Source organism: Mobula birostris, chromosome 1, assembly GCF_030028105.1.
Source record: "Mobula birostris isolate sMobBir1 chromosome 1, sMobBir1.hap1, whole genome shotgun sequence".
Taxonomy (NCBI): domain Eukaryota; kingdom Metazoa; phylum Chordata; class Chondrichthyes; order Myliobatiformes; family Myliobatidae; genus Mobula; species Mobula birostris.
In genome coordinates this window covers 223,115,849-223,128,975 of record NC_092370.1, presented here as the reverse complement: position 1 = coordinate 223,128,975, position 13,127 = coordinate 223,115,849, and the positions used below count along the sequence as shown (strand labels likewise).

The 13,127-nt window shown below is 43.5% G+C and overlaps 1 protein-coding gene across 3 annotated transcripts in view; it reads right to left on the bottom strand.

Moving 5' to 3' along the window:
* brf1b (BRF1 general transcription factor IIIB subunit b) overlaps positions 1 to 13,127 on the bottom strand; it is a 460,829-nt gene that overhangs the window by 227,632 nt on the left and 220,070 nt on the right. For all 3 annotated transcript variants that reach the window (XR_011887761.1, XM_072272380.1, XM_072272371.1), the window contains exon 5: positions 8,535 to 8,607. Coding sequence is in view for 2 of the 3 variants with exons in the window: in XM_072272380.1 (XP_072128481.1) it covers positions 8,535 to 8,607 (73 nt within the window). In the remaining variant the exon portion in view is untranslated. The remainder of the gene's footprint in view (positions 1 to 8,534; positions 8,608 to 13,127) is intronic.

Sequence of the window (13,127 nt, the reverse complement as noted above, 5' to 3'; positions counted from 1 at the left end):
ATCCTTGTAATGTTACTACCTCTATTATCCATTCACTTTCTTTTCTCTGGGAAAGGTTTTGAGGTTAAGGGTTCCTTCCTCAATGGCCCTAGTTCAGTATAACCTTAAAATTTTAGACTAAATTACTCACTGCCCACCTAGGTTATTAATATACGTACATTTTTCTAGTACCGTTTCTTGAGGAGCCCCACATTCTACCTTGTTCAATTTGAATACTGCTACCCTCATTCCTTAATGTGCATTCTCTTGTTTAACCCTGTGCATATCAGAGTAATAGAGCACAATCTTAAATTCTATTTCTCTGTCTACCACCAATTCTGTACCATCCACCAACTGTAGTTTCCTAGGTAATGCATTTGATAAGGTTCCCCAAGTTAGGCTCATTCAGAAAGTCAGGAGCAATAGGATCCAGGGAAACTTGGTTTGTGAATTCAGACTTGGCTTTCCCATGGAAGAATGGTGGTTATATTTCCCATGGTGGTTATAGATGGAGTGTGTTTTGCTGCAAGGTGGGTGACTAACAGTGACCTGTTCTAGGACCCTTGCTCTTTGTGATTTTTTTTTCATGAATGATTTGGATGAGGAAGTGGAAGGCTGGGTTAGTAGGTTTGCAGATGACAAAGCATGGTGGTGCTGTGAATAGTGTAAAAGGTTGTAGGTTACAGTGGGACTCCAACAGGATGCAGAACTGGGCTGAAAAGTGGCAGATGGGGTTCAGGCTGGAAAAGTGAAGTGATTCACTTAGGAAGGTTGAACTTGAAGGCAGAATACAGGGTTAAGGGCAGGATTCTCAACAGTGTGAAAGAACAGAGGGATCTAGAAATCCATGCCCATAGATCCCTCAAAGATGCTGCGCAAGTCAATTGGGTTGTTGAGAATGCATATAGTGTGTTGGCCTATATTAGTTGGGGGACTGAGTTCAAAGGCTGCGAGGTAACGTTACAGCTTTATAAAACCCTGGTTAGATTACATTTGGAATATTCCACTTGGAGCAAAAGAAAATGATAAGTGACTTGATGGAAGTGTTGCAGATATGTGAGGAACATTTAAGAGCTCTTCAATACACTGATGAAAGAAAAATGGAGGACTATGTGGGAGGGAAGGGTTAGCTCAGTGGTACTGAACCTAGGGTCCAAGGCATAAAAAGTGGTTGGGAATCCCTGAATTAGATTGATCTTGGAGTAGGTTAAAGGGCTGGCACAACATTATTGCCCAGGGCTGTGCTGTACAGTTTTATATTACTATATAATGCAATTAAGGCTGGTCCACATACTTGAAAGAAGAGTAGACAACCTTTATAACACTAAATTGCTTCATAATCCCTTCTCTCTCTTTCCCCATGTTGAACTAAAGATTCTCACATCCTCATTTTCTGGAGTGCTTCATCAAAGCACAGTGTCATCCCCTGTGTATAACAGCAGCAGATGTGTCAACTCTGTTGGCCTGGACCAGCAAGTATTCTGGAGTAACACCAAAAAATTTGATTATCAGATTTGCAAAGCCCGAAGGTCAACCTGGGGTCTAATAAGCTTACAAAATATTCTGGATAGTGACAGGGTGCACGTTAGTGCTGAGGAAACAAGTATACAGGGGGGACCGGGACGAAGCAGCTCATGTCCTTTGAGCCTTAGATATCCCATTTGGAAAAAAAATACAGGGGAGAGGGCACAGAACAGTAGCAGGTAGTGTAACATAAGCTGTAAGATTGAGGTTCAATTCCTGCTGCTGTCTGTGAGAAGCTTATATGCCTGACTTTGTGCGTTTCCTCCCACATTCCTAAGATATTTTGTTAGGGTTAATGAGTTGTGGGCATGCTACACTGGTGCTAGTTGCATGGCAGGCTGTCCCCAGCACATCTCGGATCATGTTAGTCGTTGATGCAAAAACTGTATGTTTCAATGTACATGTGACAAATAAAGCTAATCTTTAAATAGGATTATGAGTGAATTAATATTAGGAAAACTATCATTTTCACCAAGGATATCCAGTCCCTATATACTTTTATCTCTCATCAAGAAGGCTTTAAAGCTGTCTTCTTTCTTGAGAGCCAATCTAACAGTTTCCCTCCACCACAACCATCCTCCATTTGGTTTAACTGGTCCTCACGCTCAACAATTTATTTCTCTTTCAGCTATTCCCACTTACTCCAAACCCAAGTTGTAGTCATAGGCGCCAGCTATGCCTACCTTTTTGTTGGTTATGTGAAACAGAACAGCCCTTTCTGATAATGCTTCCCAAGTATTCCTGTGCTACACTACTGATTGTATTGGTGCTGATTCATGCACCCATGCTGAGCTCGTCAATTTCGTCAACTTTGCCTCCAACTTCCACCTTGCCCTTAAATTAACTTGGTCCATTTCTGACACATCTCTCCCCCTTCTCTATCTGTCTCCCATCTCTGGAGCTTCACCCTGTGAAACTTGCAGCACCTTCAATGAGACCTGATCACCAAGGACACCTTTACTTCCTCCCACCCCCCTCAATCTGCTTTCTGCAGGGACCACTCTCACCTATGATTCTTTGTCCATTTTTCCCACCCCACTAATCTTCTTCCGGGCACTTATCCCTGCAAGTGGAAGATTTGCTATACCTGCCCATTCACCTATCCCTCAGGCCACCAACAATCCTTCCAGGTGAGGCAACACTGTTGAGGTTGCTTACTGTATCCAGTGCTCCCGATGTGACCTTCTCTACATTGATGAGACCCAACGTTGATTGAAGGCTGCATTGTCAAGCACTTCTGTTCCATCTGACACAACCATGATTTCCTGGTGTCCAAGCATTTTAATTCAAATCCCTATTCCCATTCCAACATGCAGGTCCATGGCCCCTCTCCTGCCACGATGAGCCTACTATCAGGTTGGAGAAGTAATGCCTCATATTCGAATTGGGTAGCCTCCAACCTGAAAGCACGAACATCGATTTCTCTAATCTATGGTCATTTCCCCCCTCCCCTTCCCTCTTCTTTCTTTCCTCACTCTGGCTCCCCTCTTACCTCCTCTCAACTGTCTATCATATCCCTCTGGTGCTCTGCTCCTTCCCTTTCTCCCTTGGTCCATTTGCCTGTCCAATCAGATTCATTCTTCTTCAGCCATTTACCTTTTCCACCTATCATATCCCAGCTTCTCACTTCACTCCCCACCTGGCTTCACCTATCAGCTTCTAGCTTGTACTCCTTCTCCTCCCGCACCTTCTTATTCTGGCTACTCCCCTCTTCCTTTCCAGTTCTGATGAAGGGTCTCAGACAAAACGTCAACAGTTTATTCCTTTCTATAGATACTACCTGCCCCGTTGAGTTCTTCCAGCATTTTGTGTGTGTTAAAGAGTGATGAGTCTTCACAGCCTGATGGCTTGCATTCCAAGATCCTAAAAGAGGGCTAAAAATATTGTGATTGTAATTCCCCAAAAACTCCATAGACTAGAGGCTTGGAAAATTGCCAATACTTGAAGGGGAGGAAGCAAAAAGCAGGTAATTACAGCAACAAGTACAAAATGCTGGAGGAAATCAACAAGTCAGGCAGCATCTATGGAGGGGAGTGAACAGGCATTGTTTCAGCCCAAGACTTCACCAGGACTGCAGGTAATTACAGGTTGATTTGCATAATGTATTTTATCTGAACTATGTTAGAACCCATTATGAAACAAGTAATGCAATACTTGAAAAGTTGCAGTCTAGCAAGGCTGAGTCAGCATGGCTTCACAAGGGGTAAATAATGCCTGATGGTTCAGGGCAAAACACAATCCGATGGAAGAACTCAGTGGGTAGAGCAGCATCTGAGGGAGAAAGGAAATTGTCAACATTTCAGATCGAAACCCAGCACCAACTGAGAGGGATATGATCTGAAACATCAACAATTCCTTTCTGCCTGCCCTAAGTTGCTGCTCAACCTGCTGACTTCCTCCAGCAGATATTTGTTACTCCAGATTCCAGCATCTGCAGTTTCTTATGTCTCCTGATGAATTACAGTTTTTAAAGGAGTAACAGCCAGGGTTGATAAAGAGGAACCAGTAGATGTAAAATATTTGTATGTTCTATATGTTGAAAAAAATTGCTTCGTAAACCTCTTTAAACCTTTACCCCTCACCTTACACCAGTGCACTTTCGTATTTTATATTTCTACCTGGGAAAAATACACCATCAACCCAAAACTACGGAATTCCTTTACAGAGTTATAGTCACAAAGCAGACAAACAGGTCCTTTCAGCCCAACTCATCCATGCCTCCTGAGAATCCCATCGAAGTCAGTCACATCTGCCCATGTTTGATCATATAAACTGCACACTGTATTACTGGGATTCCTTAGACCATAAGACCATTAAGACACAGGAGCAGAATTAGGCCATCCAGCCATTCGAGTCTGCTCCGCCATTCCGGCATAGCTGATACCGGATCCCATTCAACATATCTTGTCACCATATCCTTTGATGCCCTGACCAATCAGGAAACAATCAACTTTTGCCTTAAATAAACACACAGACATGGCCTCCACCGCAGCCTGTGAAAGCATTCCACAAAATTACTACGTTCTGGCTAAGCAAATTCCTCCTTACCTCTGTTCTAAAGGGTCGCCCCTTAATTTTGAGGCCATGCCCTCTAGTTCTGGATTACCCCCAACATCGGAATTATCCTCTTCACATCCACCCCTATCTAGTCCTTCAACATTCGGCAGTTTTCAATGAGATCCTCCCACATTCTTCTAAATTCCAGTGAGTACAGGCCCAAAGCTGCCAAAGCCGCCAAAGCCTCCTTATGTACTAAACCCTTCGTTCTCGGAATCATCCTCGTGAACCTCCTCTGGACTCTTTCCAATGACAACACATCCTTTCTGAGATATGGGACCCAAAACTATTGACAATACTCCCAAGTGCGGCCTGACTAGTGTCTTATAAAGCCTCAGCATTATCTCCTTGCTTTTATATTCTATTCTCCTTGAAATAAATGCCAACATTGCATTTGCCTTCTTTACCACAGACTCGACTTGTAAATTAACCTTCTGGGAATCTTGCATGAGGACTCCTAAGTCTCTCTGCATCTCTGATGTTTGAACCTTCTCCCTATTTAGATAATAGTCCACACTATTGTTCCTTTTACCAAAATGCATTATCATATATTTCCTAACACTGTATACCGTCTGCCACTTCTTTTTTACCCATTCTTCCAATTTGTCCAAGACCTGCTGAAATCGCATTGCTTCCTCAGCACTACCTACCGCTCCACCTATCTTCATATCATCCACAACTTTGCCACAAGGCCATCAATTCCATTATTTAAATCACTGACAAACAATGTGAAAACCAGTGGTCCCAATACTGATCCTTGAGGAACACCACTAGTCATCAGCAGCCAAACAGAAAAGGCCCCTTTTATTCCCACTCACTGCCTCCTGCCTGTCAGCCATTCTGCTATCCCTGCCAGTACCTTTACTGTAATGCCATTGGATTTTATCTTGTTAAGCAGCCTCATGTGTGACACCTTATCAAACAGCTTCTGAAAATCCAAATAAATGACATCCACTCTCTCCTTTTTCCACCCTGCTTGTTACTTCCTCAAAGAACTCTAACAGATTTGTCAGGCAGATTTCCCTTTACAGAAACCATGTTGACTTTGACTTATTTTATCATTAGTCTCCAAGCTTCAACACATGAGATTTTTCAACATTAAGCACACTGAGATGGTATCAGGTTTAGTTTATGTCTTGCACTCCTGGAGAGTGGACCATTTAAACACTGAGGTAGTGAGAACCACACACAGCGCAGTAGGGTAGCAATTAGTACAATTGATTTATAGCACGAACAATCACTGATCGTGTTACAGTTCACGCCACAGCCTTTAAGTGTTCTTCCCATGCCACCTGGGATTCCTCCGACATTTCAAAGACGCACAGGTTAGGATTAGTAAATTGTGGCCATACCATGTTGGTGCCAGAAGCATGGCGATATTTACGGGCTGCCCCCAGCACATCCTTGACTATGTTGGTCAATGATACCAATGGCACATTTCACTGTATGTTTCAATGTAGATGTGATAAATAATGCTGATCTAACCATTTACACGTTTAATGATAGAGTGCACCGTCTACACATTCTCCATTAAAGAGCCATGTGGTGATCAACACCTTTTTAGTATTTAGCAGATACATAAACCAGCCAACACACGTGACACACGTTTAACTTTTAATTTAGAAATACAGCACAGCAACAGGGCCTTCCGGACCAAAGAGCCCGTGCCACCTAATCACACCCATGTGACCAATTAACCTACTAATTCTTACGTCTTTGCAAAGTGGGAGAAAACGGGAGCTGAGGAAGTCCACACAGTCACAGGGAGAACGTACAAACTTCTGACAGACAATGGCGGGGATTGAACCCCGATCACTGGAGCTGTGAAGCATTGCACTAATCGCTAGGTTACATGCTGCCCTAGTGGGACTTGAGTGGATTAGTCTCATATTCAGCAGGCAAGCCAAAGGATGTGCACAAATTCCTAATCTCTGCTGTTACTTAACTTCAGTTGAACAGCAACTGAGATAGCACTGGCTCTCAGCAGTCCCTTGGTGAATCAGGAGGGGAGAAAGGAAATGGTTAACCTACTGCTTGCAGCACTAGCTATCACCAATCGGGGTTCAATTCCCGGTGCTGTCTGTAAGGAGTTTGCACATTCTCCCAATGACATTCCCCCTGGGTGCTCTGCTTTCCTCCTGCATTCGAAAGGTGTACAGATATGGTCAGGGTTAGTAAGTTGTCATCATGCTAGGTTGGTGCAAGAAGCATGGCGACACTTGCTGGCTGTCCCCAGCACATCCTTGGACTGTGCTGGCCATTGGCGGAAACAGCGCGTTTCACTCTGAGTGTCAATGAAATGTGACAAAAAATAGCTAATCTTTGTTTCTAAAAAGAAGGAACCAAACAGGATCTTCCACATAATGTTAACCAAGGAGCAGATTATGCTACTGCAAAAGATGTGTACTGTGGAATCACAGCCCAACCAAGGTAGCATCAAACTGAGAAGGATGGTGAGGTCCAAAGGTGGACATGTATGCCTGAGAATTTACACAGCTTGGTGGGTGGTGACATTAGGATCTGATACTGCAGACAGCATTAATTCAATTGTCAGAATCCAGACAGCAAGAAAGAGAGACAAATCACTTTCAACAGTGAGTATTCAGCTTAGCCCTCCTCCTTCAACATCTTCCAGGTACAAACTACAAACAAAACATGTAATGCTCCTGGCAAGGTTGATGGATGACAGAAGCACAAGCAAGAATGATACTGCACACTGGGTAGAGGGGCAGACAGAGAAAGGAAATGGAGAAAGAAATGTATAGACCAGGTGGATGGCGATACAACAGAGCTATAGGTAACTGATACCCAGAAAAAGGAAGTATACCCATAGTACTGGAGTCACCACTCAGGCAGCTACACTCCAGGGAATAAAGATCCAGCCTTTCCTCATAACTCAAGCCTCCAATGTTAGCAACATCCTTGTGAATTTTTTTTCTGCACCCTCTCTTGCATAATCAAGTCCTTCTTTCTGTGTGGTGACCAAAACTGTACACTATACTCCAACTGCAGCCGAACCGGTGTTTAGTTTCAAATTACAGTATTTGTTTCTCACGCAATTAGGACTTTGGTTTTACATTCAACCAAGAATCTTCACCAGACTATTGACCTTTACTTGCATATAGTTCCATCTTCTCAGGTCCTCCAAGGCGAAGATAACTGACCCTTCCTCTCATCTATTTCCCTCACACTCTTTAGAGAGAGGGTGCAGAAGAGATTTACCAGGATGCCTCCTTGATTAGACAGCATATCACAACAGAATTGAGTCAGCTAGTGCTTTTCTCTTTGGAGAGGACGAGGAAGAGAGGTGACTTTATAGAAGTATACAGGATGATAACAGTACAAATAGAGTGGACAACCATAGAGTTTTTCCCAGAGTGGAAACAGCTAATACAAAAGAGCATAATTTAAAGGTGGCTGGAGGAAAGCATAGGGGGGATGTCAGAAGTAGTTTTTTTTAAACATATACACAGAGAGTGGTGAGTGCTACAGTGGTGGTAGAGGTAGATATCTTAGGGACATTTAACAGACACTTCGATAGGCCTGGGGATGATAGAAAAATAGAGGGCTATGTAGGGAGGAAGAGCTAGATTGGTTTCAGAATAGTCCAAAAGGTCGGCACAATATTGTGGGCCAAAGGGCCTGTATTATGCTGTAGTGTTTTATGTTCTTCTAGCACACCACAAGCTTACCTTACAGTGGGCTAGCTGCTTGGTACATTGTCACAGTTCTGTTAAAAGGATTTCTCGGGAAGCAGCAGACAGTTTTTTAATTCCTGCATTTGATTCAATTTCAGCTTACACTGTCTCAGCATAGAGAGAACAGCCCTTTCCCCATCTGGTTTTCTCAGACACAGCACACAGGTTCAGTCCTCCATACGTGTATAAAGCAAGTCACCTTTGCTAACATACTTAGCTTAAAAACAAATCAGCAGTGCACTCATACATTAGTGAAAAGAATCATGGCTTACAAACCTATTGCTGGAGCATTGATGCAGAGCTCTCTGGCCAGTAGAAGAAAGGTCTTTCCCAATACATAAACATTCACCTGAAAGAAAATTTTAAGAACATATAAACATGCTTAAAAAAACGTTTTAAACATCTGAGCAACACGCAAAAAATGCTGGAGGAACACAGCAGGTCAGGTAGCATCTATGGAGCAGGGGAAAAAAAAAAATCGATGTTTCAGGCCAGGACTTAGCAGGCCTTTATTTTCTTTTAAAGATGCTCTCAATTTCATTTTGATGAATGTTCAATTATCTTCTTGTACTTTCAGAAGAGTTATGAAACAAGCTGCCAGTTGAAATGCTTGAGGCAGGTACAATAGTATCATTTGAGAAGCACTTGACAGGTACATGAAGGCCCAGGGCTTAGAGGGATATGAGCTAAATGCAGAAAACAGGGACTAGCTGGGTGGGCACCACGGTCAGCTTAGACTGGTTAGGCTGAATGGACTGTATTTTTACTATATTGTTTTATGACTCTAAAAGATGAGCTCAGGCCAAAATTCTACGTGTAGGTTACTGCTGCTGCTTTAAGTTCTACCAACATACAGCAAAACCATAAAATCCCCACTTGTTCCACACAGGCTTCTCCCTATCCACCCTCTTCATTCTTTAGATTATAGGTTGAACCTCCTCCAATAACTCAGTTCAAACTAGCTGCTTCATCAAACATTTGAGTACCGTTCTGTGTTGTGTTCTAACAGGGGACAGGGAATAGAAATGAAGGCCTCCTTCATCACACCTTTCCAATTCATCACCCCCCAAAGAAACCATGCAGATTTCTTCACCCTTGAAACACTCTGACTTGGTTCTCGAGTCTGTTACCATAGAAACAACCATGGTAACTTTGGCATAAAGCCATCAAAATACAATAAAGACATTAAATGGAGCAGAAAATAAGAACACAGGAATCTGCAATGGCAGCATTTCTACTCTGTTCAGTGCTTTGCTTCTTTACAAGTACAGTGCCCACCACCACCTCTCTAACTATAGCACTTCTGAGAAAAAGATGGATATGATTTTTGTAAGTATTTCAGTGACAGAAAGTATTGTTAAGTCACATAATATTTAGTCATTGCTGACAAGGTTGATGTTACAGAGACCTAAATTTCCTAGATAAGCTCTCCCATTGAAGGAGCGCCCAGCGTTGCCACGAAGGGACATAGTCACATAGCTCCACAGTCAGGATGATGCACATTTTGAGGGACAATCTGCAAATGGTGATCCTCCCATGCAGTTCCTGCCCATCTACTTCGAGTGAGAGGTGACGTTGAAGCCTTTGACAGACTGCTTAGTGCATCTTGCAAATACAGGTGTCCCCGGCTTTTCGAACGTTTGCTTTACAAAACCTCACTGTTACGAAAGACCTACATTAGTACCCTGTTTTCGCTAACAGAAGGTGTTTTCGCTGTTACGAAAAAGATCAGCTCGCGAAAAAATCAGCGCACGATAAAAGGCAGCGCACGCCCCGAGCAGCCACTCTCCCCCGGATTCGGAACGGCATTGCTTTAACACGTGCCTGTGAGCAGCCGTTTGCAAGATGAGTTCTAAGGTATTGGAAAAACCTAAAAGAGCTCATAAGGCTGTTACACTTAGCTTAAAACTAGACATAATTAAGCATTTCGATCGTGGTGAACGAAGTAAGGAAAACGTGAGTTTGGCTTGTGGAAGCTGACGAAGATGATGTTGAAGAGGTTTTGGCATCCCATGACCAAGAACTGATAGATGAAGAGCTGATGCAATTGCAAGAGGAAAGGATAACAATCGAAACCGAATGCAGTAGCGAACGGACCGAAAGTGAAGTCGTCCAGGAACTGAACGTGAAGCAACTGCATGAGATTTTCGCTGCAATGATAAAGTACGACTTTAATTTTGAAAGGGTACGTAGGTCTAGGGGATATTTGCAGGATGGTTTGAGTCCTTACAAAGAACTGTATGAGAAAAATGTGTGAGGCTCAGCAGTCAAGCAAGCCTACCACATCAGCTACAGCAGACAACGAACCTCGACCTTCGACATCGAGGCAGGCAGTCATAGGAGAAGATGAGCTGCCTGCTCTAATGGAAACAGACGACGAGATGACATCCCAGTGTCCCACCACCCCGCGATTCGCGGAGAATGCAGCAATAGCCGGGAGACACACAGCACATCTTTAAGAATAAAGCCGAAATAAACATGCTAATTGTCAGCCCAGATCAGCAACGATGCAATCGGAAATCAGCACTGATCTGGGCCGACAATTACGTGCTGGCTGGCACCTAATTAATTAGCATGTTTACTTCGGCTTTTTTCATAAAGATGTGCTCTGTCCCTCCCGGCTACCGCTGCACCCCTGCATGCTTCGCGGTTTGGTATCTGTCGGCGGATGATGAGGGAATTTTGTTAGCCAGAGGGTGTTGAATCTGTGAAATTCATTGCATTGGGTAAATTTAAAACATAGGTTGAAGGATTCTTGATTAATAAGGGTGTCAAAGGTCACAGGGAGAAGATGGGAAAAGGCAGGAACAATGACGGAATGGCAGAGCAGACTCAATGGCCCAAATGGCCTAATGTAGTTCCTGTTTTATGGACTTTAATATTCTGCTTTTCTTGCCATCCAATATGATCACAGTGATCGGCCCCAGACTCTTTTTTCTGTGCCAGTTCCCGACAGCCCCGATCTTTCGACCTCTTCTGTAAAAACTCCCAATAACTTGACCTTCATAACCCTCTGGGGAAGAGAAGTCCCGAGATGGGCCATGATCTGTGACAATGAATTCCTATGCATCTCTGTTTTAAACAGTTGACCCCTTATCTTCTAACTCTGTCCCTTTGTTGAAGATTTCCCATGGGTGAAAACATCTGCCCTTAGAAGCCCGCTTAGAATCTCAGGTTAAGTGGTTATTCTCCTCATTCTTTTCAACTCCAAGGAATGTAGATTGTAGCAAGACTCCCGGCCTCCCATTCTAACCAATCTTTACAGGAGAACTATCAAGAGTATCCTGTACACAATGTCAGATTTTTAACCATTCAAAAGTTCTGACCTGCTTCAAAAGGCCAGTAATCATACTATTGCACAGGAAGAGCAGGGTGAGGTGCCTTAATGACTATCATCCAATAGCACTTACATCTACGGCGATGAAGTGCTTTGAGAGATTGGTCATGGCTAGAATCAATTCCTGCCTCAACAAGGACCTGGACAGAGTTTGGCTATTGCCACATTAGGTCTATGGCAGACATGATCTCATTAGGTCTCCACGCAGCCTTGGATCACTGGACAATAAAATATAAATACTTATGTCAGGATGCTGCTTATTGACTACAGCTCAGATTTTAACACCATCATTCCTATAGCTCTGATCAAAAAACTCCAGAACCTGGGCCTCTGTATCTCCCTCTGCAACTGGATTCTCGACCTCCTAACCGAAAAATCACAATCTGTATGGATTGGTAATAACATCTCAACCTCGCTGATCAATACTGGTGCATCTCAGGGATGTGTACTTAGCCTGCTGCTCTGCTCTCTCTACACCCACGACTCTGATGCTAGGCACAGCTCAAATTCCATCCATAAATTTGCTGATGATAAAAGCTTTGTTAGCAGAATCTCAAGAGGGTGAACAGGAGTGAGATATACCAGCTAGTTGAGTGATGTTGCAGCAACAACCTTGAATTGAATTGACTTTATTTCTTACATCCTTCACATACATGAGGAGTAAAAATCTTTACATTACATCTCCATCTAAATGTGCAAAGTGCAATTTATAGTAATTTATAATAAATAGTATGCACAACAGAACAATCAATATAACATAGAAATATAGTTGCCTAAGCAGTCTGATGGCCTGGTGGATGAAGCTGTCCCGGAGCCTGTTGGTCCTGGCTTTTATGCTGCAATACCGTTTCCCGAATGGTAGCAGCTGGAACAGTTTATGGTTGGGGTGACTTAGGTCCCCAATGATCCTCCAGGCCCTTTTTACACACCTGTCTTTGTAAATGTCCTGAATAGTGGGGAGTTCACATCTACAGATGCGCTGGGCTGTTCACACCACTCTCTGTAGAGTCTTGCGATTGAGAGAAGTGCAGTTCCCATACCAGGCAGTGATGCAGCCAGTCAGGATGCTCTCAATCGTGCCCCTGTAGAGGAGAGAGAAGCAGTGCGCCACACATGCGCAGCTCTCCAGTGAAAAATGATGTCGTATCTGTTAAATAGGGGCCATGGACAATTCTGATTTGATGGAGATGGACGTGAAAGCACAGAGGAACATCTGGAAAAATTTCTGAAACGCTCGTTCGCTGCTGTCGTTACTGCGTGATCAGGAATCTTTCTGAGGGAAGGCTTCAAAATCCCCGGCTTTGCCTGCTGTTGGCGACTGAGATGGAGGTCGAATCGTTCGGATAGAGATGGCGCACAGTACTCCGTGTCGGAGAGCTGATCAGAGCTCAAAGTTTTCGGATGACTCAGAGTCGGACTGTGGTCGGGTATGGCAGGGAGAGTTTTTCTTCCTTCTCCCGTCTGCGTGAGATGTGGGACATTTGAGAGACTTTGAACTTTTACTGTGCTCATGGACTTCTTCGTCAAGTTAT